The 25,668-nt window shown below is 38.5% G+C and overlaps 1 protein-coding gene across 3 annotated transcripts; it reads left to right on the forward strand.

Moving 5' to 3' along the window:
• Positions 1-107: 107 nt before the first annotated feature.
• On the forward strand, positions 108-24,903 carry smad2 (SMAD family member 2). 3 transcript variants are annotated; one of them, XM_042508731.2, is made up of 11 exons: positions 108-284; positions 4,565-5,094; positions 12,786-12,875; positions 13,621-13,814; positions 14,362-14,496; positions 14,696-14,758; positions 14,965-15,018; positions 15,270-15,482; positions 15,826-15,963; positions 16,752-16,896; positions 20,376-24,903. In XM_042508731.2, exons 2-11 carry the CDS (start codon positions 4,838-4,840, stop codon positions 20,497-20,499), a joined length of 1,413 nt encoding a protein of 470 aa, XP_042364665.1. In that variant the 5' UTR covers positions 108-284; positions 4,565-4,837; the 3' UTR covers positions 20,500-24,903. The 3 variants fall into 3 exon arrangements, with proteins under 3 accessions (XP_042364665.1, XP_042364666.1, XP_042364664.1); XM_042508730.2 differs by having other exon boundaries at positions 109-284; positions 14,696-14,770; XM_042508732.2 differs by lacking the exon at positions 12,786-12,875 and having other exon boundaries at positions 14,696-14,770.
• The last annotated feature ends 765 nt before the right edge of the window (positions 24,904-25,668 follow it).

Genomic DNA, 25,668 nt, shown 5'->3' on the forward strand with positions numbered 1-25,668 from the left:
CCTCCAGCCAATAGAACACACGTTTGGCAACAGGTTATCCGCGGAACCCCGGGAATCAGCCAATAGGAGGAGAGAAGAGGCGGGATATAGAGGCGTCGCTCCGCCGCTTATGTAGCGTGAAGCGATACATGTTTGGTTGAGCTTTGAATGAGGGGCCATCATCCCGGCGGCTCGGAGGTGGAAAATACAGTTAAAAGTCTCTCTGGATGCGTATAAAATGAACAAGCTGGCCTCTCAGACAGGCACCTGAGTGACCGTACAGCGCCATTTCACCTCCTCGTTGGGTAAGTGTGGTTTATAACAATGAAACGGTTTTGATTTGAAAGCGACAAAGCATGCAACAGACCTGTTTATTTGTCTGTGACACAAAGTAGCAAGCTTGCTAGCGGATTTTTTCGTACTCTTTTTTAGGAGGAGGAGGAGAGGGGAGGGGGGCTACCAGTCATTTCGAGACAAAAGAAACCCGAATATTTTCACTGTACGTGCGGCTCACCTCAAATGACACCCTGAGTGATATGAACTCGCTTTTTGTAGCTTGTCAAAGTCAATATGCGCTGGTTGTTTTAGTCTAAATCGCCGTTAGTTAGCGTTAGCTTATTCTTCAAACCGTGTGTGTGTTATGTGTGCGGTTTCGGAGAAGAAGAAACCCAAACAGACAGTATTTCTCACCAAAAAAGACGAGACGCTGCAGACAAAATAACGTTGATTATTTTTGCTCACAAGGCCCTGATAGCCGTGGTCAGCATTTCCAGTAGACGTCTAAACTGTGGCCACAGCAGCATGTTTTGTGCTTTTTGTTCCTTACATTAAGACTTTGTGTTCAGTTTGAAAGGCTCCCACTACGACATGGTTTCGTCCCCAAACACCGAAAGGTTATGGAGTTCATACGTCCTTCTTTGTGTAGGCTTTTGCAAAATGAATGATCATATTCCTACCTTTACGCGATCCTTTATTTAGTAAATCAATCACTTTTCAATGACCCCAATCAAGATGACAAACCTGGAACATTTTACTTAGGGACTGTTCCTTATTTGTGAGAAGGGAGTGGGGTGGTGCATGAAGCAGGGTTCCTGAGAATCCTTAAAAAGTCTTGAAAGGCGTTGAAACGGCCTTAATTTGTGTGAAATTGACCTAAAATAATCTTTTGAAAGTCTTCAGACATGGGTGGGAGGAATTTATTTATCTTTTTTTATGATGTTTCATTGTAAAATCTCAAAATAATAGGTACCATCTGGGTTTTATTGTAAATTAATGAATACATTTCCTTTCTCAAACTCGTCATGATGTGAGTCCGAGCAGTGGAATCTCTCATGCAGATTGAGAAACACAAAGTTGCCCAGAAAACAGCCCAGAAATTAGATATTTCCCACTTATGTTGGTACACCAAATAGATATTTCATGAAAATATAATATGTTTATTTTCCTCCATGTGTTCCTCTCTTGAAAGGGTTCTTTTTCCAACATTTGATGGAAATGATCTAACTTTATCACTGGACAAGAAAAGTCATGTTTTGTGTTACAATAAACATTTGGGCAAAACAAAGTTGTCCTTTAATTTTGGTTATCAGAAAACTGTTCATAAACTTAGTTCCAAATGGAATTAAAAAGTCTTAAATCGACCTTGTCTTAAGCTGCAGGAACCTCGAAAAAGGGACAGGCATGTCAAATATTTTTTAAGCACTGGGCATGACTTTTGTTTTATATTTTGGCTCAGGGGAGGGATATACAACTTTGAATGACTTTATTTTGTATTTAGTTTACTACAGATTCTTAATGAAAATATACCTTTTAAAAATTGCCCAAAACATGGCCATTTAGCCATTTATAGAAAGAAAATGAAAGATAGATATAGATATTTTTACATTTTGCCAAAAAATGTTTGCACTGACTTACCAGCTTGCACATTTAATACACTGTCCTCAACTTCTAAAGTTCAAAGATCAAAGAATCATTTTCTTAAATGTAACTACCACTTCATGGTGAAGGGAAGGTCATGCGTTTTCTCCAGTCACCCGGGGAGGCTCAAGGAAAATTCTTTGTAGCTTCAAGAGGGGAAAAAAAATCATAGTCACACCCCGGCCAGCGCCTTTGTCTCATAAATAAAGAACAGTCCCTTACACTCTATTTTTTCCCTCTTATTCTGGCATCAAAGCCTTCTCCCTGAAGCAGTCATTATGTGGTGTATGCTGGCCCTAATTGATAGCATGTTTCAGTGTTTAGACAACATCAAGCAACTGCAGGTCCTCAGATTGTAGTTAATTATTTTCAGGAATGGTTCGACCCATTCTGCAAGCCATACTCTTGCACTAATAGTAAGCAGTCCAAGGGTTAAGCCTGTGAAATTAATTCTTAGAAGGAGCTTGGACTTTCAGAGTACCATGCTAAGGACAGTTATCCCTTCCTCCCACACAGCTAAATAGAGAAACCGACATCACTGAGTGCTTCTGTCTGTATTTATTTAAATCAGATTGATCAATAATCTAAAGCAGTTATCCCAACACAACAAAACTGTTTTTAGAGGACTGGACTAGGAAAAAAACCCAGATGTTTTTCAAATTTAATTTAACAAATCAAATCGAGTAATCTCTCTTGGTCATTCCTGGTTTGAGCATGTTTCCTCATTAAGCTGAAAACTGGATCTTGGCAATAAAATGAGAGCTATAATATAGGATAAAGTTACATGTGCAAGTGGGAGCTCATGTCAACGCACAGAGCTGACAGTTTAGTGTGTGTTGTGTGCCCACTGATTTTCACATTTTACAAGCTGTTTTCGGCATCATTGCCTCTTTAGTATTAATTTCAAATCATTGAATCGCTCACCTTCTCCTGACTGGGTTTTAACAGTGTGACACTCTTAAGCTGTAGTATTAGAGGGTGAACACTGGTTTCAGCATAAGGATAGGTTCACTATGGGATTAGCATAGGATTAGTGCAGATATTGACAGAGGTTTGACACCTCATCCAGAAATTCCTTGCTCTTTTTCTGTAAAAGACGATGCTTAAACATCATTATAAATGCAGTTGTTTTCAATGACATTTTAAAGATTGGCCAAATAAAAAAAAAAAGAAAAGACATTATTTGACACAGGATCATCCACCCCCTTTGCCATTTGGAGTACAGTTGATCATAGTTAGGTATTTGGGAAGTTTTTAAGTGATTAGTGCAAAGCTACAGATGTACGAACAGCGTCTGTGAAGTTAAGTAACTGACCTGTGACCCAGCAGTCTGGTGTATATGGTGAAATGCTGCCTTGATGATGCGTGACATATATGTGTCACCCGGTTTCCACTATTAAAATGTTTTGTTTTTGTAAAACTATCACTAAAGTTTTTACAAATGCAACTTTATCAATTCATCATCGATGGTACAGGGCAACATGGAGAAAATCAAATATGATATTTTTGACCAAATTTCTCAATATCGATATTGCTACAATATTGAAGGGTTAACCATATATTTTTCTAATTAATCACCAGTAATGTGGATATAATGACAAAATGGGTAAAGCCAAAGAGCTCGAGCAGTCTGGTAAGTAAAGAAAATTACATAATTTTACTGTAATGTAGCTTTTAAAACCAGAAAAAGACAAAGGTTACGATATTATGACATTTGAAATCTAATATGATATATTGTCTCTTGTCAAGATTAAGGCTGCAAGTAATGATTATTTTCATTATCAACTAATCTGCATAGTATTTTCATGATTGATTGTTTAATCAGTTTGTTTATTTAAAAAAGCCACAGCCTAAAGCCACATCTTCAGTTTGCTTACTCTGTCTAACTTTATTTACTACTTAATTTTTTATCATAAATGACAAAAAAAGCAGCAAATTCTCACATTTAAGTGTTAAACAGTTTTGCTTGAACAATGACTGAAACGATTCATCGATTATAAAAATACTTGGTGATTCATTATTATGTGATCAACTAATTTGAGTAATTGCTGCAGCTCTGATCACAATATTTATCTAATAGCGATATATTGCCCAGGCTTTATTACATTACCAACGCCAAAATTCTGGTAAAATATGCAGTGTGTAAGCAGTTATTGCCCATTATCAACAAATGCACCCCAAAAATAGATCTGTGTTTAAGGATGTAAATGACTTTAAGTTGTTTAGTGGGATTGCAATCCTTTTTGTGCAAACAACAGAGATTAATCTTGTTCGAACTGAAAAAGTGCTAAACAGCACTTCACAGTTGCACAGCAAAGTGTGCACTAGCAGTAGAGTATAGTCATCAGGGGATGACAGGAGAAAGAATGCTGAATATGAAACAGAATCAGTTCATGCTTCAACACTGTGCAGGGTGTGTAGTGCTACGTCTGCCACTCTGGCTTGTACATACAGTACTGTACGTGGTGGGAGAGCCGGCAGCAGGGGGCTATGATAGATGTGGCTCTGGACAAAAAAAAAAAAACCTGTCACGAATCTGGATGTGTGGGTATAATTTATGTCATATCAGAAGAAAATATTATGCAGTGAGTTCCACTTTCATCTTCTTAAGTGTCTTGTTCACAGGTGTTGATATATACTTTCTCTTGTCCCCCCTCTTGTTTCTTAGGTTTCTTGGATGCACTCCTCCCACTTCCTGCTTCCCATCTGATGTTCCTCAAGATTCCCCACAACTATTGCCCTCATTCTGACTAGAAATTAATTAAAAGATACATACACATATATATTTGTTTATAACATCCAGAATTCAGACAATTACCTGCAATTACCTGCATCACCCTCCTTCCCCTCTCCCTTTTTATCTTTTTATCAAATTTAAAAGGGGTCATCAAACACTCGTTACGACACACAACCACATTAATTCATACATACAGAAGCCACCATGTCCTCCATCCTTCCCTTCACTCCCCCGGTTGTGAAGCGCCTCCTGGGATGGAAGAAGACTCCAGCAGGGAGCGGAGGAGCAGGGGGGGGCATCGGAGGAGTAGGTGAGCAAAACGGGGGAGGACAGGAGGAGAAGTGGTGCGAAAAGGCTGTGAAGAGCTTGGTGAAGAAGCTGAAGAAGACCGGGCAGCTGGATGAGCTCGAGAAAGCCATCAGCACGCAGAACAGCAACACAAAGTGTGTCACCATACCCAGGTGAGAGGAGGGCACACACATCTGGTATTTCTATCTCTTTCTGGCTCTGTACATTTGCAGGGTTCCCACGGTCATGGAAAACCCGGAAAAGTCATAGAATTTCACAACCACATTTTCAAGGCCTGGAAAAATTATGGGAATGTGTTGTGTGTAATAAATTAAATTACCTCAGTGTTACATAACGGTGAATTTATTTTCTGTAGCTGATGAACTAATATACCGTACGTTGATGTGTAACAACATTTTGGTTGTTTTTGTTTATTTGTTTCATTTTTTTCATTATCTCCCTGTGTTCTAACTCTCCCTTCACGTCTGCCCATTAGGCATTTCAAATGATTTTGTATGCCCTTGTGGCTGAGGGGAGGGGCATATTACTTTAAGTGGCTGTATTTTGTAATTATTTTACTGCAGATTTTTAAAAACATGCCCAGGGATATGGAAAGCATGTTTTCTTACAAATCAGCAATTCTTCAAAAAAATTGGCATTTTTTTTCTTTAAAGTTTTTTGGCCATTTTTATAAAGAAACCTAAAAAACGGAGTTTTTTTTAACATTAAAAGACATGTTTTCTTTCAAAATTACCAAAATGACACAATTTTTTCATAGCCAAAAACTGTAAAAACCAGAAAATTATTGTTGGATATCTGAAGGTCCCGAGCAAGTGGTGCAAGAAAAAAAAAATCATTCAATCATTTTGAAATTTTGTCCATGACAGTGTGTGAGAACCCTGCATTATACTCTGTATAAGTATAAAAAATGTACTATAATTTACTGAGACAAATGTCTCGAATAATCAATTGTGCATCAAAACGAATGGATGAAATGGCACATCATTTTAGCACTTACTCTTCAAGTTATGCTCACATTTACACAATTACACATCCGCAGTCCCTGTGCACTGGTATACCACAATACCACCAATTCAGATCAGCACAGGGAGGTGTGCCAACACACATGAAAGTATGACAGTGAGATGCAACCACAGGCTTGCAGGAAGAAAAGTCTCTGTTGTGCAACAACACGTCCACTTCCTCCTCTTGCTGTGCCACAGGTTAGCAAGGCAGAAGAAGTGAAACTGGATCGGAGGAAATGCATGTTGAACACATGATGCCAACCAAACTCTGTAAACTTAGTGAAAATTGTTAGAACTCGGTATGCATAAAATCATATCCGTGCATTCACATAGTGTGCAGCATCGTGGATGATTTGTTCTAGTTTGAGTTGCTAAAAGTGTGACAGGCTCTGATTGCACCTCCACCACATCCTTCTGCAGCTGCATAATTGGGAACTGCCAAACCTTGTTACAGTCTTGTCTTTCATCCCATTATGCTGATCAGATTTGTTGACGTAGCCTGTCAGGAGGTGCTAATTAGACTAAGATCAGAGAAATTTAATCAAAAGAAATTAAATGAGTTGAGAGCTTATCACAGGTATTTACAGCATCATTCTTAGATATTTTGTAAACTATTCAAATAGCTTTAAAAGCAGAGACACACCAACACTCTGCAGCATTCATTATCAGTTTAGGTATTATGATGGTTTTGATCAAAAATGTTCTTTGGCATTAAAAAAAAAGTCTGCAACTTCAAGGAAAATGCATGATAGAGCTTTTGACAGATGCAGTAGTTTTGTGTTTCTAACTGATGGCATTCATTTGAGTGTGAGTGATGTTAGATTGGTACTCAGCATTGTCCTCTACACTTACTGAAGTTGATGATGTCTGAATTGGTTCAGAAGAAATTTTGTTTGTGCACCTCTTGTTGGAAATAAAAGAAACAAAAAAACTGGAAAGCTTTAATTTGTCAGGCAGATGTACTCTTCAGTAAAGAAAATATTTAATTAAGAAAACAAAAGCCCTTTTTATACAGAGATTGCGCCATAGGGCTGCTAAAGAAGTAGCTTGTTTAGGCCGCCTGCCATTTTTACCAACCAACAGCGGCATCATTCTGCTCCAGTGTGTGAGTTTATACAGCATGCCAGCAACACTGAAGCGAAAGAGGCATGGCGGGAGTGAGATATAACACAACAGCATCAGCCTAGAGTGACATATAACATTTCTAATCCATAACAATCGCATAACACGGAAGTGACTATCATTTACTGTCCCTATTGAATGACAGCTGATCTCGTCCTCTGCTTGGAGGACAAAGAGCTCCAAAATCTTATTGTTTTCCCAATTTGCAGACATTTACAGCTACTGTTCTTCAAGTTAGCCAATGACTGCTGCTAACTGCTTTTTAAGTCTCCCGTTGCTGGATCAAAGGCGGGATAACTCTGTCCCCCTATTCCGCAATAATTCCTTTTATACAGAGTGGCAAGGAGGCATAACGGAGAGATATTCCCTTCTTAAACAGGAAGTATAAAAGGGACTGTTGAAAAAAAGCAATCTGTATGGCTGATGATGACTGATAATCTGACATTCGCTATGGGCTTTGGTGCATACATTACCCACCTTAGAAGTATAGATGGATTTATATATGACTAAGGTTGAAGAGACTGTACACTATTAACAAAAAAAGTCTTAGACTGAACACAAAGTTGTAGAAAGAAGATATGATGGAACAAAGTATCAATGCATCAAGCGCTGTAAAGCTGTGAAGAAGTCGTTTAATGTAGAAACTGTCCTCTTATCACCCTAGACTCTTTACAAATGTTCTGAAGAAGAGAAAAATGACACCTTTCATTCGTTGTGTCTGTACATCTCTATGTACTCTCTGAAAATGGAACACCATGAACTCAAGTTGCACATCTTCACATTTCTTACACAGTTTAAAAAAAAAGAAGTCATTTGACAACCTTGAAAATAAACTTAGTTTGTATAAATGTGTTTTCTGGACGCCCAAACTTGCCAATACTGTAGATGATCAGACTGAACAGTTACAGGTCATGTGTCTTTTAGTATAGATTTCTCCTGCATGACAATGTACACGGGCCAAGTCACCAGACCAGGTGAAACCTTATCAAGATAAAGGTGGCAAAGTCAGAGGAGCCCCATGAGAAGCATGTGATTGACGTCAATCAATCCACTGAGGGTCAGCAGAGACGGGAGATAACTAGGCTGCTCTGTGAAGATTTTATGAGCTTTCCTTCTCAAGTTTTCTGTGTAATCGACCCTTTCTTCTTTCCTGCTATCTTAGAATCCTTTGAATATGAAGTATCAATAACAGACTTTACTTTGCAGAGAGATTTACCCCTTTTTGCTCATCTCCCACTCGACCCCCATGTCAGCCACAGATCAGCTCACCTGTAGCTAATGGGAATTTCTTCTCAAAGACACCTCAAAATGGTAGCTTTTTATTTTTTTAAAATGGTGTCGGAACCCTGGCTTTTCACTGAAAAATGCTACTGGTGGGAATTCATTTATACCACATTTTGCAATGTAAATCTGTTATGCATTTGGTTAGACAACAATTGCATTGTGCATTTGCATTTACAGCATTGTATTGGCGTCATTGCGCCCACGCTTGATGAAGCTGGAGAGGTGGCAAGAAAAATAAACATGACAGTTTCAGGGTCAGCAGAGGCGGTGGTAATGTGCTGCTGGTGTTTACTTTTCCTTTTACCATGGAAGGGTTCATCGGATCCTCTACGACTTTAGCAATATCAGATGTCAATGTTCCCTGGTGGGTGGATAGCTTCTCAGCAATGCACTCTGGCTGAGGTCAGGCAAATCTAATCGCACTGCAGTCTTAATGCATGCTCTGCAGATCACACCTTACATCGACGAGCTGCCTTACATGTCTTAATATCAAAGTTGTAGAATTGAACCAGCATGAACATCAGTGCTGACTCAGGTCTGTGCAGCTCAGTGGAGCAACTCACTGATCACCCTTTTCCACCAAATTAGCTCTGGTTCTTGAACCGGTTCTGCTCAGGATTTTTGTAACATTGGTGCTATCTAGAGAAACAGCTTGTGTTTCCACCAATTTTGAGCAGAACCTTTGTTATCAAGGATGCATCATCAATGGAAGGTGTTCAGAATTAGAAATTAGTACCAGCCATGAGCCAAATGCTGGTAAAATTTCAAATTACTGCTGGATTTTCTTCAATCAACAGCCAAAATGTCAATGGTAATCTGTTTAGTGGCTGGTAGATTTTGGAATCCACCAGCCACAGTGGCAAGTGGACAAAAAAAGTTAATTTTCAACCTTGAGGGCATTGCACAATGCACAACAGTAAACAGAAGTAGCAAGATGATAGATTGCATTGATTACCTATGAGCTTTTGTTCTGTTACTTCAGATATTGGTTTTAATCGACAAAAAGCATGGGGCACCTATTAATGATTAGGAGGTGTGGAAGACTATTAGGGCTGTACACAATTCAGAATAACGCACGTGGAATCAGATTTGGCTGTTCAATATGAATGCTCGATGATTTGTTTTGTTTTCCATCCAAAGTTTTCAAGTTAAACAGGGCTCTGCAGGTTGTCAGTGTGGCAGTGGCATTCAGTCAGATAGTAAGCAAGCTAATGGTGCTAACAATGGGTCATAAATCATCTACGGTCCAAACCATCCCCAGAGGTACACTGCACATGCTGAATAGCAAAAACAAACAAATAAAGCAAACAAACTGCTTGACTTGAAGCAATCTCCGTCAACTGAGGACTGATGATTCAAATCTCTGACTCTCAAAGGGCAGCCCTAAAGACTATTACTTGAAAGACTCCATCGTCTCTTTCCTACCTCTATAATATGACATTCTCACTGATGTTGTGATGGTTCGCACTTTAGGTTAAGGAAGACCTGCTGTTTTTGGTTTCAGCTGGAAACCAACTTTTTGGGTTCCGAGCCCATTTATTTTTGGTCGAAATGCTCCAAACTGTTTAAAATAAGGTGTGCGATATAGAGTGGAACTGGATCCATGGTGGTGGAAAAGGGGTATAAGAATGTGAGTAATTGGTTAAGTGTAGTGTGAAGCAGGGCAGTGCCACAACATGAAAGTTGTATACTGTATGCTAACAGTATGTCTGAAACTGGTCCCGTTGTTGAGGAAATAGGACATTGCAGAAGTACTGTAAATGTGTGGGCAAAATAGGATAAAGACGTGCAGAAGTGGAACCATGTGGCTAAAGTGTCTAAAGCCGAGAAGCAAAGCCTCTGTGTTTCTTAACTCTGAGGAATGTAGGCTAGATAGTAGCTCTTGAAGTGGTACTGATAAGATGATGTGGGATCTTGTTAGACATTCACTTAAATTCTGCTGCTGTCTACAATCTCCAAAGATGCAAGTTGAAAAGAATCCTCATGATTTAAGCCTTTGAACCATAAAGTGTGCGTTCTTTCAACTATCTTTCTTGTTTGGTTTGCATCTTATGTTTGTACCAAACCAATCAGTGAAGGTGGCAGTTATTGTTGTACAAATAAATACAATGAATGCATGATATAGTGCTATCTCTCATTGTTTGATAAACTAATAAATTTGGGCACAGTTAAACAAGTCCTGTCCTGTATTCACCAGATGCTAAACATTGGAATCAGTGAGTTTGAACTGAAGTATCGCTGTCCAGAAATAGTGTGGAGAAAGTGTTTTTTTTTGTTAACATCATGTTTCACAGGTTGACTGTGGTTTGGTTGAAATGACTGCATAGGGGTAACCCTTCCATGGAGTAGTAGGTCCAGATGCATTACTTGACAGTTGCCAGTGGTTTTCAGCAGATAACACGTCCGGCCTTTGATGCTCAGCTCGCTTCCCTTTGAACATGGAGAAGTAAGGTTGATAAAAGCTGAAGATAAATTGCTCTGGCTCTTAACCTTTTCATTTGTTGTTTTTGTTTTTTTTTTTGTTCTTTTTTGGGTGGTGGAGGATGTTAAAGAGGTGTGTCGAGGATTGTGAGGAGATAGCAGGTTTGAGGTTGAGGTGTTTTTTTGTGCTTGTCAAAATAGGGTTGTCAAAATAAGAAGTGGAAATGTCTTTACTTCTTCTGCTCTGTGTAGCCTACATTGCATGCTTCTGATGAAACTATGATTCGCGGAGCCTAGTTAATTCGCTCCAAATCAGTTGATGGAAATGTGTCTAATTCACATTTATTAATTGCAACATTTCAAAAGTTTGCTTAAAATTTGCTTGGATATTCATTGGAAAACTGGTTAGCGACTTACAGGTGAATAAACAAGGATCCAGAGTCTTGCTAAAAAAAGGCACTTTTTTATAGACACTTGGGATTTTACTGGTGTTAGGTGAGAAAGGAGGCAGGGAAGACATTAGCTGTGACAAGAGATGGTCTGCACGGGGCTTGTAGTTGTAGAACTCTTTGAGTAGGTTGATAAATGTAGAGATAGCAGGTCCTGTACAGACAGGTCCTGCTCTGATCAGACAGCAGAATCTCCTCTCTATTTGACATGTCAAGAAAAAACTGATAAGAGCGTCAGAGGACATGTTAGCAACAGTGGGGATGTATGTAAAACACACACGTAGTAGATTTCTAAACACATTTGTGTTGTATCTGGTTTTTCTGTTGTCACGTCTTGACACATTGTTATAGTCTATTAAACATTTTTTTTTCTTCATTCATATTATTGTGTAGACACATCACACTTCTCATGACTTAATAATATTTGCAGAAATTTGAATCATTTGTATGTGTTCTTCAGATATTCTGTGCCATCAGGCATTGCAGGAGTTTATTTAACCCTTAAAGGAAAACTTAACCTTTTTAAATGACCATTTGTAGATCAATTACTCACCACATGTTGTGTAGAATGCATGAAGAAAACTTTTCTCACTTTGGTGAATGAAGAATTCAAAAATAAAGAAAGCCCTTTCCGTCGGGGAACTGAACTAAAAATGAAACTCATCGATGCTCTCTTCAAAGCCAGACTCCATTGACAGAACAGTAACTTTACCTTGCTGAACACCAGAGCTACTGGACTACCACTGTTTCGATCAGTGTGTGTTATTGTGTGACTTTGGTGTTAAAAGGGTTAGTTCTGGTTCACCAGTCACTCAATAACACAAACAAACGTCAGATTCAAGCTCCCATGTTCAGTGAGGTAAAAGTACTGTTTTTGTCAATGGACTCTGAAGAGAGCATGGATAAGTTTCACTTCCCATTCAGTTCCCTGCCGTGAAGGACTATCTGTTTAGGAAGTACTGACCACACTACTGTAGACGGATGTTTTGATAGTTTTGCTGATGATAAACACAGACCCCTTTTACTTCAATCCATCAAGAATTTTCTTCATTTTTGGATTCTTCGCTTACTGGCAGCATGCAGAAAAATACATTTAACATAGCACAGGGTAAGTGATCGATGAAAAAAAGTTCGTTCTGCAGCTGAAGTATTCATTTAAAGCCTTATAAACAAGTAAAATGATCTGACATAATTTATCAAAAATTGAAGCATGAAAGATAAATTGGAAGATACGTTCATCCAGCATCATCCTTTATCTCAAAGTTTTAACAGGGAGCAACAATTCAATCCTGTCTTTTCCCTGCATCACCTGATTGCATCATGTCACTGTCTGATTTGGATTTGTCACATGATCACCTGCCATCCAGTTAGGATCTCTTATTGAAAAACTTGAGGGCGGATCTCTTTATTTTCCTCCTTTGTGTCAATAAGAGACCAACTGTACATGTTTGTGATTTCATCCTACTAATTTGGAATGAATCGCCTCATGTTTACCATCTGTTTTCTTTCATTTTTATCCTTTTTGCACTTGTCCTGTGTGTTTGTGTGTGTGTGTGTCTGTAGTAATTGCTCAGATCTATGGGGTCTGGGCTCAGGCCACACGATAGAGCAGTGGGACTCTGCAGGCATGTACGGATACCATGACCACAGCAGGTGAATATACTCACACGCACTCTATCAATCTCTTCATTCCTACAAATGTTAAGCAATAAAAATGCTGATGCCCACATGTTGCTTTAATGTTTGTCTATCTTTCTGTAATTTACAGTATCACTAAACACTGGCTATGGCTATGTATTGGTTTATTTAAGATCATTGAAAGACTTTGAGTGTATTACAAGTGGCAATTATATTATAGAAAACTTTATTACTGTTAGTGTAATAATACTTTATATAATGTTGCCAATAAATAAATAATTGAGCTGTATTTTAGTAAAAAAAAAAAAAGCTTGTAAGTGGTGCTGCAGATGCATAATCTATTACATTAAGTTCAAATTATGAGTGATGTCTTCTGTCTGTGCTATGAGATCAAGCAGCAGTGTTGATTACTCATCAAAATACATGAATAAAGATGCATTTCGTTATAATATCCATAGAGATGCTGAGTTTTTCTGTAAACATGGTTAGTCAAGTAAAGGTTGTTTTACAAGATAAATGTGTTTTTTGCAAGGTTTGAGTTTCAGAGAGGTAATTTAAGTGCTGAAAAGTTTTTAAAAAAATAAAAGTTGGCTATAAAACCAGCATTTTGAACTCTAATAGTTAGTGGTGTTTCTTGGTTACTAAACTAGATACTAAAGAAAACAAAAACATCTTAATGCATTCCTCTCAGGTTACAGTCTCCTGTCCAGACTTGGACACATTTCTGAGTCAGTATTAATCTTTCTCCTGTCCTTCTCAGGTCACTGGATGGGCGTCTTCAGGTGTCCCATCGTAAGGGCCTTCCCCATGTCATCTACTGCCGCCTTTGGAGATGGCCCGACCTTCACAGCCACCATGAGCTGAGGGCCATCGACGCCTGCCAGTTTGCCTTCAACCTCAAAAAGGATGAAGTTTGTGTCAATCCCTACCACTACCAGAGAGTGGAGACGCCTGGTAATTATTCTTGAGAATTCTGTGTGTCTACTTGTCCGAGTTTCTGTGACTTATTACTGCTGGCTGTGATCTTCAAGGTGTCCTCTATTAAGGTTATAATCACAGTGGTATTGGCATATGAAAGAGTTTAGAATTTCATTATCACTTTTAGATTTGCCATAAGGGATAGAGCAATTGTGGATTGTGACTTTAAAAAGCCCTCAGAAATAATTTGATTTTGGGGAATTTACATTTATCTGGATATTCAGGTTTGTTTTCCACTAAAAAAAAAATCATTAAAAAGATTTGTGTCTAATAAAATATTTGTTTAAAGCATATTTTGATGATTATCGTGATAAGATCGCAAATTGCAATTATTTTGGCAGAAAATGTCCATATCGTCCCATGCCTATTTGCCATTTTGTGTATTGGAAACCAGTCTAGATGTGTTAATTTTTCTGTGTTTTGGTGTGTATAAGAAGCACAATATTTTTGCATCAGCATATTTTCTTAGAAACAAAGTGCATTTAATTACACAGTTTAAAGTGATACGTCTTTATCTCTCCAGTGCTCCCTCCGGTGTTGGTGCCCCGTCACACAGAGATTCTGACAGAGCTTCCTCCTCTAGACGACTTTACAAACTCCATCCCTGAAAACACCAACTTCCCTGCCGGCATAGACCCTCCGAATAACTACATACCAGGTGTGTTTGCAGTGCATGTTTTAATTTTCTCCTTACTTTAGCTTTTATACAAGCTAACTACATTTGCATTCAGTAGAAAGTTGTTAATTAAAGGTAAGATTTCCAGCCTTGTGTTTTTTTTCTACTGTACAACATCATACATGCATCATCTTTATGTTGACTTACAAGAACTTTTTTGTTTTATTTTATTTTTTTACAGAGACTCCTCCACCTGGCTACATCAGTGAAGATGGGGAAACCAGCGACCAACAGATGAATCAAAGTATGGAATCAGGTAGACTAGTTGAGTTTTGTGCTAGTGTACATGCTGCTATTTATCTCACTGGTTTGAAAAACAAAACAGTGTAAGGATCAGAAGATCAGTTTTGACAACCTAAAATCATCAGTAAAATTATAAAGCTCACTATATACATCAAATGTAATGGTTAATAAAAAGGTGGGACGTTATGTGTCTTTTTTTCCTCCCAGGTTCACCAGCAGAAATGTCACCCAGCACCCTGTCACCTGTCAGTCATGGCCTGGGTAAGACTATTTTCATCAGTCTTCTTCAGTTTTATAGTAAGTCAGATATAGCTCTTGGAAGTTAATAAATGTGTGAGAAACTGCTTGATTCATTCAACGTTTAATTTGTCATATGAATAAGTGGACAGAAATCGTAACGTTTTTCTGCAAATTAAAGCACGGAAGAGCTGTCACATGTGGGAAATGGAGAAACAGAAACTGTTGTTGACATTAAAATGTCAAAATAAATGTTTTCGTTGATTTTTTTCCAGACCTTCAGCCAGTTACCTACAGTGAACCAGCTTTCTGGTGCTCGATAGCCTACTATGAATTAAACCAGCGGGTTGGAGAGACCTTCCACGCCTCACAGCCGTCTCTGACAGTCGACGGCTTCACCGACCCCTCTAACTCTGAACGCTTCTGTCTAGGGCTTCTCAGCAACGTTAACAGGAATGCAACTGTTGAAATGACAAGGAGACATATAGGTACGAGCACATGCTCTTCGACACAAACACATACAGAATATAGATCATAAAAAAGGTCAAGGCTCTGAGATGTCAAGCTTTTTGGAAAAAATACACTAGTCAAGAGATTTTAAAATTAGTTTTACTATAAATTTACTGGGGTTGCACGGCGGTGCAGCACCGTCGCAGAGTTCTCCATGTTAGTGTGGCTTTTCTCCAGGTTCTTTGGCTTGATGATAGATGGATGGATATACAGCTAAATAAACACATTTTCTACAACACAGCATTCAGAACTTCTTCATGATTTATGTCTTCCTACCTTTCCTTTCACCCCTTTCACATTTTTCTGTCTCACACTCTGTAGGTCGTGGTGTAAGGTTGTACTACATCGGAGGGGAGGTGTTCGCCGAGTGCCTCAGTGACAGTGCCATTTTTGTCCAGAGTCCCAACTGCAACCAGCGATACGGCTGGCACCCTGCCACAGTCTGCAAGATACCCCCAGGTTTGTAAACAAAAAAATGTTTCTTTCTTTTTGAGCCAGATGGACGATACACATCTGACAGAAAGCTTCCTTTCGGGTCTGCTAAAAAGATAAAATTGCAGTTTTGACAATAATTTACTTAAAGTGGATTGAGCTCCTACTGAAACTTAAATAAGGAGGAACAAGAAGCACTACCCAATTACTTCCGGCTAACCTTCATGTTAAAAACGTGTCTGGATTGGGGAACTTGAGCTTCTTTCACCTGATATTGATGAAGTAAAGCTTGAGGAAGAGCACTAATGCCCTCCATAATGTGACAGTTTTTCTCAGACTCTCACCCACACACACTGACTCATCTTTGCCCATGTAACTTTGAACGTTTCGTTCCTGGACAAATGAGCAGTGTGAACAGTATCATTACCGAGGCACAGAATTGTACTGAAAGAAAATGGGGATGTTGTAGACATTTAGGGGTTTGGACTTGTCAGCCTTACGGAGAATGATCACTAACAAACAAAACACCCACACCTCACAATGCATCCGCTTTGTGCTTTGAAGTTATGGTCAAAGAAATGGTGAGGTAAAATCAATTTGTTAAGTCACTGGATACAGTAAATTAATTTATAGTTTGAAACTTTTCGAATCATTCTTAAGCCTTCTAATGCATTCATAAAAATCAAACATATCAGACTTTATCTGGGATACAACAAAAAGTCCTGAAAGTATTTCTGTTGTTCTCAATGTTTTCTCAGTCCACCCTTCTCTACCAACTTAATCTCTTTTACATACATTTTTTCTTCCTTTTTTAGGCTGTAATCTGAAGATTTTTAACAACCAGGAGTTTGCTGCACTGCTGGCCCAGTCAGTCAATCAGGGGTTTGAGGCGGTCTACCAATTAACCAGGATGTGCACCATCAGGATGAGCTTCGTCAAGGGCTGGGGAGCAGAGTACAGGTATGTTACGTATCCAATGATGAGCATAAATAAGCCCAAAAGCACACCATTCTGTCTTTTACTGTCATCCGTGATGAATGGAGGGTTGTAGTGCGGTGAGACCAGAGTGGAAATTCATTTGTGTGTCCTCACACAAGAGGTCATGCTGGAAGCTTGGCGACATTAAGATTCCTTGCAGGCTGTGCAGTGGCTGCTGTTAGTTTTGGATGGTGTGACACAGCTGATATTACACAGCTTTCCTGGTTTGGACATCTCCCCTTTGTCCTCAACTTTAGCACCAGCTCTTTATTGCAATCTAACTAAGGGTCAGATTTACTTAACCCCTTGTGTTTTAATTCATTGACTATAGTGATGTCCTTTGAAATTTGATTTCTTCGCAAAATGTTGTTGGTATGAATGCTGGAGTGAATAAAGCTAAACAAGATTTATCTGTTTCTGGTAGGGGTGCATGATAACATTGGCATAACTTCAGTATCTGCTGATATTGGCTTTAAAATTAAATATCAGAATCGCCCATCATACTGTCATATATGGGCATACTGGATATCGGCAAATAAAAACAATATCATGCATCCCTAGTTTCTGGCTACAGTGGCTGTTTATCTTTCTTTGTTGAGGTATGACTGCGTGTCAGAGGAATTAAAGGTTATTCAGGTTTTTATGCCTCTGTGCTGGCAATGGCTGTGGCTCAATAATGCCTTGAGGAAACATCTTTAAATTTGGCACAAACTTCCACTTGGACTCAAGGATGAAATACTTACAATTTGGTGGTTGGGAGTCAAAGGCTACTGTGAATTCACGTGCTAATTATGACTAACTTTCACACAATTGGTGACTAATCTTGGGTGCCCACCTGGAAACTGTGCTGACTGTATAGATTGTATGAGCTGCTGTGTGACACATCCATGCTTTCACAGACATAGATTTAAACTGTAACTGCAACTTGACTGGTTCATGGAGGTAAACAACCCAAGGTGGTAATTCTGGTTTACTCAAAAACCAAAACATCATGTTTCAGAAAAAGGCACAACTGCTTAAACAAAAAAAGTAGGGTTTCCCCTTGAAAACTGGAGATTGGAATCATCAGTTGGAAACCCCTCAGTCGACTGAGATTGCTTCAACTCCAGCGAACACTCATGACTTTTATGATACTCTGGTACAATCGGTGGCGGCCGTGATGCAGCGACACAGAGGAAGAGAGAATCTGCGCTGTAAGTCTCTGAGACATTATGTTCTCTCTTCTGCCTAGAAGTCTTGAATTTACAGCTCACAGCAACTTAATAAGAGACAGTCTCTGGCTTTTGTTTGATATCTAGTGTCTGCAAGAAAATGATGTGCACCTAAGATCTGTCCTTAGTGCTGTTAGCTTGTTTACTGCATTACATTAATGCCACAGTCTCACTAAGTATCCTGCTGAACCCCCATCTAACTAAACACTTTGCTATGTTTTTTCGGGGCTATACACAGGTACTTTCATAACTACATCTCATTTTCTTTATTTTTTCAGTTTGTCAAAAGCTTTCATTGAGAGAAAATGGCTTTTTTTCCACATCATAATGCAATCATTACACAGCAATGGCCTCAGGTAGTCAGCTGGAATCAGATGGGTCACTGCAAGGCAAAGTATCATGGGAGTCACGTAAAGATATAGAATTACTGTAGTTTAAAATGTCTTTTTCCTCAAAATGAACACTGTAAACAGACTACTTGTTTACTATAAGCAAATTATTTAAAAGGCATTCGAATATGGCTCAAGCTCTTAAATCATATATGTAACTGATCACTATAATTGGTTTCCACTGTATATTCTAGAATCAGTAGTAACCTATTACAAGAAGAAGCAGTAGTATTGTCAGAAGTGTGAGTACAGTAAGAGCACTTCCTTAAAGTGATTTACAACAAATAATAAAAGTGAATGGGAGCTTGCATCGCCCAGGTCTGAGCAGATGATCAAACACAGCTGACTACTCTGTGGTCCTGCCAGACTTGGCCTGCGCTCTACAGACAGCGGAGACACTGACTGCTAACCAGACAGGCTACACAGCGGCTTAACCCTGGCCACTGAGGACAAGCCAAAACACCCCCACAAACACTGCTGTCTGGCTCCTGGGAGGGAGCAGCACAAAGCAGAGCCAGGAGCAGAACAGATGTTTGCTGGGTGGGTGGTTGGAGGGCCACAGTGACAGAGATGCACACAAATACTCGATAATCTCTGACATTTTACAACAAAAGGAGGAATATAATGGAGATTATACACATGCGGTGCAGATGAGTGCATCTACAAGCTCAAACAAACCTCTTACCTATCAAATTCTTACTCACATAATGCACATTGTCACTCCTCAGGTTTTTATGTTCAGATACACCTTTGTGTATTTAATAATCTTAATTACAAAGTGGAGGAACAAGACAAAAAGGAGAATTCTGTGCTCTTTTTAAGACCTCCCACACATTTTGCCCAATTTGCTGAACGAAATGTCAGGTTTTATCAAATCATATCAAGTTTCGCATAGAGAGTGGTGACTCAAAATCTAAATGTAAAATCTAAACTTCACTTTTAGACCATTTAACCTGCTTGGACCAGGACAGAGTTTTGCCAGTCGAATCAGATTTGGCTGTTCAGTACAAATATTGGTGATTTTTTTTTTTTCATATTAAGTTTTAAACAAAAACCACGGTGCATTCAATACCCATTACGATATGCAATTCCATTCAAAGGGGCTTTATTTGCGTGAAAAACATGTTTATGTTGCCAAAGTTAAATCAAAACAAAAATTGCATGTACAAAAAGCTCTTTTTTTTAACATATCACTGCTGATTAAGCCACCAAACGAGAGGAAACTTAGTTCAAAGCCCCACTGCACACCGTTCCACACCTTTTTGAGGAAACTTGTCCCTCGGAAAACCCTAAAAACCATAGAAAAATGCCACACACTGTTTTCATATTGAATGTGCCCCTGTTGTCTACTCAAATTACAAGAAAGAGTCATGGCTGCTAGTAATGCAGACAAAAAAACAAACGCACATGGGGAAAGCACCTGGGGTTGAAGATGCCGTCGTCAAGTGGGTCAGTGATGCACAGTTATGTTATGCCCATGGGAGTGGGCCCTTGGTAGCGGGGCTGTCTGTTTCAGTACTTTATATTAATTTAATAAATATGCAAATGACAACTACGTGATAATCTGCATGAGAAATAAAAATTTAAAGAAAAAAAATAGTATATTAATCATCCGTTATAGTGGTCAATTTGATCCAATCAGATGTGATCACTTTAAGAGGTTTCTGCTGTTCTTAATTTGCATTATTGATTCAATTCTGAAAGCATCTCAGTAAAACCTTTTGTGCAGCATTCACTTTATAATCAGATAAGAATGAGTATGAATGTGTAACATGAAGTACAGGAAAGTCTGTCACCGCCTACAAATGCCATCTGTGTTTTGACTCTTTCTTTGCTTCTCTGCTGTATTTCATCCCCGTAGACGTCAGACAGTAACCAGCACTCCCTGTTGGATTGAGCTGCATCTCAACGGCCCCCTCCAGTGGCTGGATAAGGTGCTGACCCAGATGGGTTCACCATCAGTGCGCTGCTCCAGTATGTCCTAAATGCAATGTCAAACTGACATTTCACAACATTTGACCAGTATGTCCTGAGGAAGACCGCAGTGCAGTCTTAAACTGACGCACTAACAACATTTTCATCTAGAAAAAAACTGGATTATACAACAGACCTGGAGGACAAGAGAATGACATCGCTGATGGACGATGTTAATGATATCACAGTGGACCTGATCACTTTTGGCTCTGTTGGATTAACGTTAAGATGACATTCCAGTAATCATGGACTTAATTGAAATCACCCTGCAATACCAAAAGACGAGAGTGATGTCACAATGGACCAGACTGCATTCATGTTTTTGGTATCTGACTGAGGCATTGATCCAGAAACACAAAGCAGGACGGAGCTCTACTGTCCGGCTGTTTTGGGGATTGATGAGCGTGAGACCTTTTAGCAACAGGGGCAGCCTCTCCAACCACTAGTCCACCTTACTGCTCCACTACTAACCTACCACAGCACAACTTTGATTCCAGATTTCTGTTTAAACAAGGTTGACCAACAGCAGTACTGCCAATCCAGGCTCAACCAAAGTCAGCTCCACGCCTGGACATGATTTTTTTTCTTGGTTTTGGTGACCAAACTTCCATTTTTATCTGCGATTTTCCTGCTTTTCTCCTGGTGAGTTCTGTGTTGTTATGACCTAACAACTGGACTCTGAAAAGGGGCGATCACCAGGAGAGCAAGTTGATGTCTTTAATTAATATTGCATAGCCTGTCTTCACATGTTCAAATGCACGCACATATACACTGTAACACAGACAAACCTTACTAGCTATTTTTGACATAACTGCAGAGCATTTCGTCTTTGCGTTTTATTGGTTCTATTCAACCATGAGCGTGCAGTGGGGTAGATGTTTGGATTAGAGCTCAAACTGCTGCTAAACAGCACGGATAACTGGAATGAGTTAGTCATTTTTAGAACATGTCCCTCTTCTGGAACTTCATCCAATCTTTGAACTTCTTTTCAGAGAGTAGGAAAGGCATAAGGAGTTAACCACAGCTAAATGTTTCTGGTTTTCGAGGCCCAAAAGTTTGCACTGACTCTGTTTCCCCCTGCATGCTCTTACACTTTCTCTCTTGCATTCTCTTCATCAACTTTTTTACAATTATATCATCTTGCTTATGAAGGAGAGTTGTATGTTGGGCTTGGAGATGTGTAGGAATAGGACTCAGTATAAATGCAGTTCAAGAATCTAAGCTTCAATGTCGCCCCCTGCTGTCTAAAAGAAAAAATACCATCACTAATGTTTTGCTGACGCAAGTCTCTCTCGAATATACGCTTGGACTGATGCACGGTTTCCCCATTATTGACATTTTATTGTAAGAAAGACGAGTCCTGCAGCGTGGGACTTTTGAAAAACTTCAGCTTCTATACTGTACTTGCACTGCCCCAAATTATGCACACTTGATATTGCTACAAGAAAGTTGCCTTTGATGTAAAATACAGCAAGATATGCTTTGAAATGTACAGATAGGAATGTTGAAAAGTCCATTTTAAATCATGACAATTACAAAAAAATATCTTCCATATTTTTAAGAATGTTCACTATAATGATTTTTCCCTGTATATTGTCTGAATTGGCTTATTAAAGAGCATTAATTTGATTTTAATAAAATTTCTTATCCCCGATCTAAAAGCCAGCTGGTACCTACATTGGTATTTTAGAGTCCAAATCTCAAGTATTTAAGCTTTAAGTATTTGACAAGCTAGTTATACTACACAGCTATTTTCTTTACACATTCTTTTAGCTACATTTTGTATTGTGTATTTTTTACATATGAATATATTTAAAAAATGTCAAAGCTTTCTTCCCTTTTATTAGAATTCAATATTTTTTTAGAATATGCCCCCTCTTCGAAATGACAGCTTAATGATGATTTATGAAATATGTAGCATAGGATGCAACATTTTCACTGATTTTACCACAGTAGAAATTTTGAGACTTAGAGGCTGAGTCATCATAATTTCCTTTGTTTTCTTCAAAACTTGATTTGGCTACTAAAATGGTAAAAGTAGCTGATGAATTTGGGGATTTTATCAGCTGTCGAAGAAGGTAGTTTCTTGCTTTATTCTTATTAATTTTATCAGCTCTATGGGCGTGACCCAAATTATGATAGTGCTGTCCCAAAGACAGAATGCATGTATCTACAATATGACCTGTACACTGCAGATCCACTGTGTCACAAACTGAACTGCTGACGAAAACACAACAGCACCTGATGACAACATGACATCAGACAGACGTTGAATATTTGATTGGAATAATATTGGTTTGATCATATTTTAATTGTATGACATTAGAATTTTACATTTTATGGACATTAACATGACATTTTTCCGATGTTAGGTTCTGTTTTCCCTACCTTGTAACTAAATGCTGTAACTCGAAAAGACGTTTTCATGAGGCGTTTGGAAGACGTTGGATTTTGGTAACACATCTTAAAACCACCAAAATATCAACGTTACCTGCTATCAGTATTCTTTGTCAAACTGACGTTTGCATTAGATATTGTCATGACATTGACTTTTGGTCACTCGAAGTCATAGCCTAAATTCAACCTTGTTATGTCTAACGATGTTGGTGGCAAACTGGGCAGTTTTCCAGTTTTGAATTTTACTGGCTTGATGATTAAAATTTCCGATTTTTCTTTTTGGGGTTTGGTTAGTTGCAAAGTGTTTGGATGAAAAAAAACCCAGACTTTTTGGAGATATTAGAGTTTAATCCAGCAGCTAGGCAATGCAGATTTTTTTTTTTTTTTTAACAACAAAGCAGTTGATTTTCATTTTAAAAGCTCTGATTTTGAAGGCGGCGTTTGTAGAATTCTGTCTTACTTTAGCAACACAGGACATTCCAGTACACAGTGTAAAAGCTGCTGCCAATTTCAGCTCTGCAGATGTTTAATTCTAATGACTCCTAATGTGTGGTTGTACACTGTTAATTTACAGTGAGCGTGTTTACATGCACATATGATATTGAATTGCATTCAAGGCCTCTTTACTCAGAGTTTATTCTTCATGTGTTTCCCAATACATCAGCAGAATGCTACCACAAAAATGGCTTGCAAGTGGGACGTGTAAATAAAAGTAAACTGGACCAGGTGTGAACTCGCCTCACTATCTTGGCTCATACTGTCACATTCCAGAAAGACTGACTTGTTTAAGACCATGGGAAAAAAGGCTGACAGTGGTTTTGACTTCAAGTACAGTAATGCCAGTGTGCATGTTAATACATTCACATTTTTTACTTGATTACTGCAACATGTGGAGGAAATGCTGATTTAAAAATTTTGTTGTAGAACACCGAATGGTTTACTTTATCGTAAACTGGCTGAGATAAGAAGTATATAGATTCTGATGTTTAATCATACATACTGTCAGCATCCTGCAGAAATTCAAGATTTGCATTTAAAGCACACTTGATAGATGACATCCCCTGCTCCAGGGGGATATATTTTAGCACTTGGACCAAATTGAAAGATTGACATTTTTGAAAAATCTGGCAGGACCACCTGTTTTTATGTTGGTTTGAGCACGGCAAAGGAAAACAATTTTCTTTATTCATCGAGCATTTGCCTCTGTCACATTTTTATCATTTGTAACCAGACAAAAAACAGCCAAATGCAGTGATGTTTGTCTCTCCGTATGTGTCTGTCCACCTGTCTGTCCTGTCTTTTTGCTTATCTTTTTCTTTTCATTTATTGGCAAAAAACATTGGCTGGACTTAGTCAAGGTCAGTACACATGACATGGAAATATACCAACTATGATTGTTGTATCATTGCTAACCAACGTTTTTTTCTATGCAGTGACATTGAATAGTTTGGACCGAACACATTCCTCGATAGTGTTTTTTTTTTTGATTGCTAGAGCTGATTTATGCACATTGCCAGGGTCCAGCAAAAGCCTTTGTATCAACGTTTTCTTTTTGTTTCTTTAAATGAGTGCCACCCAATATTCTACCCAAAAACCAACAGGCTTTTCTCACCTCCTGAAAATTCTGTTTTGGAGATGGAAAATGAGACCAACTACATATTTTGAGAGTCCACATTCCTATTTACAGATTACATATTGTATTTTTTTTTTCTTATTGTGATGACAATTGTGTATCTCCAGACAAGCCTCTTTCTGTTCGATTCCTAAGAAGGCGGCTTTTTGGAGGAAGTGAAGTTTCTACATGTCACTATTGATGTTCTTGTATAGTTGTTCTTTTATTTTACCATACATGCTTTTCCTTTTTCTTGCTATCAACGGAGCATATTCCATTAGAAAACAAAGCTGTTAGGATTTCTGTCCTCTTCAAACACTGATGACGATCTTCATAGGCTTTCCAACTATTCTACATATACAGTCAACTTCTTACAGTGTACACTAATAAAGCTGTTTTAATTCAACTGAAAATGTCTATGTGTTGCACATCTGAAGAGGTATGTATTTTTCTTAACTTTGAACACAATTCATAGGGGAATTGGGCACCAGCTGACATTGCAGAGGGTATCTTAAAGCATGTGGACAGTTTGCAGGTCTTGGAAAAGTGAGTTCTCCATGTGTCAAACAGAGTACATCTTTTGCTCAACATGTACATGGTGTTTTGTTACCTTGTCAATCACAAGTTTATTATAGTTAATTAGAACTCATCATAAAAGGAGTGAAAAACATTTTACTAAACTGAAACAAAAACAGAAACTAGACTTAAAAAAATGAAAACTGACTGAAACAATATTGTGCAAAACTAAACATAAAAAAATCAAATCAAATATACATACATTTATAATATATAAAGTACTGTGCAAAAATCTTAGGCCACAACAGAGTTTTTGTTTTAGAAAAGTTGTAATGAGGACATAATATATACATGTATTGCTTGGTCTCTGTATTCTTGAATCTTCATAGAATTTATTTTTAAAACAGCAAAAAAAGTCATTATTAGTATTAGTCTATCTATCTATCTATCTATCTATCTATCTATCTATCTATCTATCTATCTATCATCAACATGTATGTATGTATAGATAGATATATAGATATATAGATATGCAGGAAATGTCCTCAGTTGTGTCACAGGTCAACCAATGGCGCCCCGCTAGAGGGGCGGGGCTTATGATTAGGTCAGCAGGAAACAGGTGTGTTAGGAAGACAGTATTTGCGGGATTTTTGAA

The sequence above is a fragment of the Plectropomus leopardus genome, chromosome 20, assembly GCF_026936395.1.
Source record: "Plectropomus leopardus strain MGB_pleo_1.0 chromosome 20, ASM2693639v1, whole genome shotgun sequence".
NCBI classification, from domain to species: Eukaryota; Metazoa; Chordata; class Actinopteri; order Perciformes; family Serranidae; genus Plectropomus; species Plectropomus leopardus.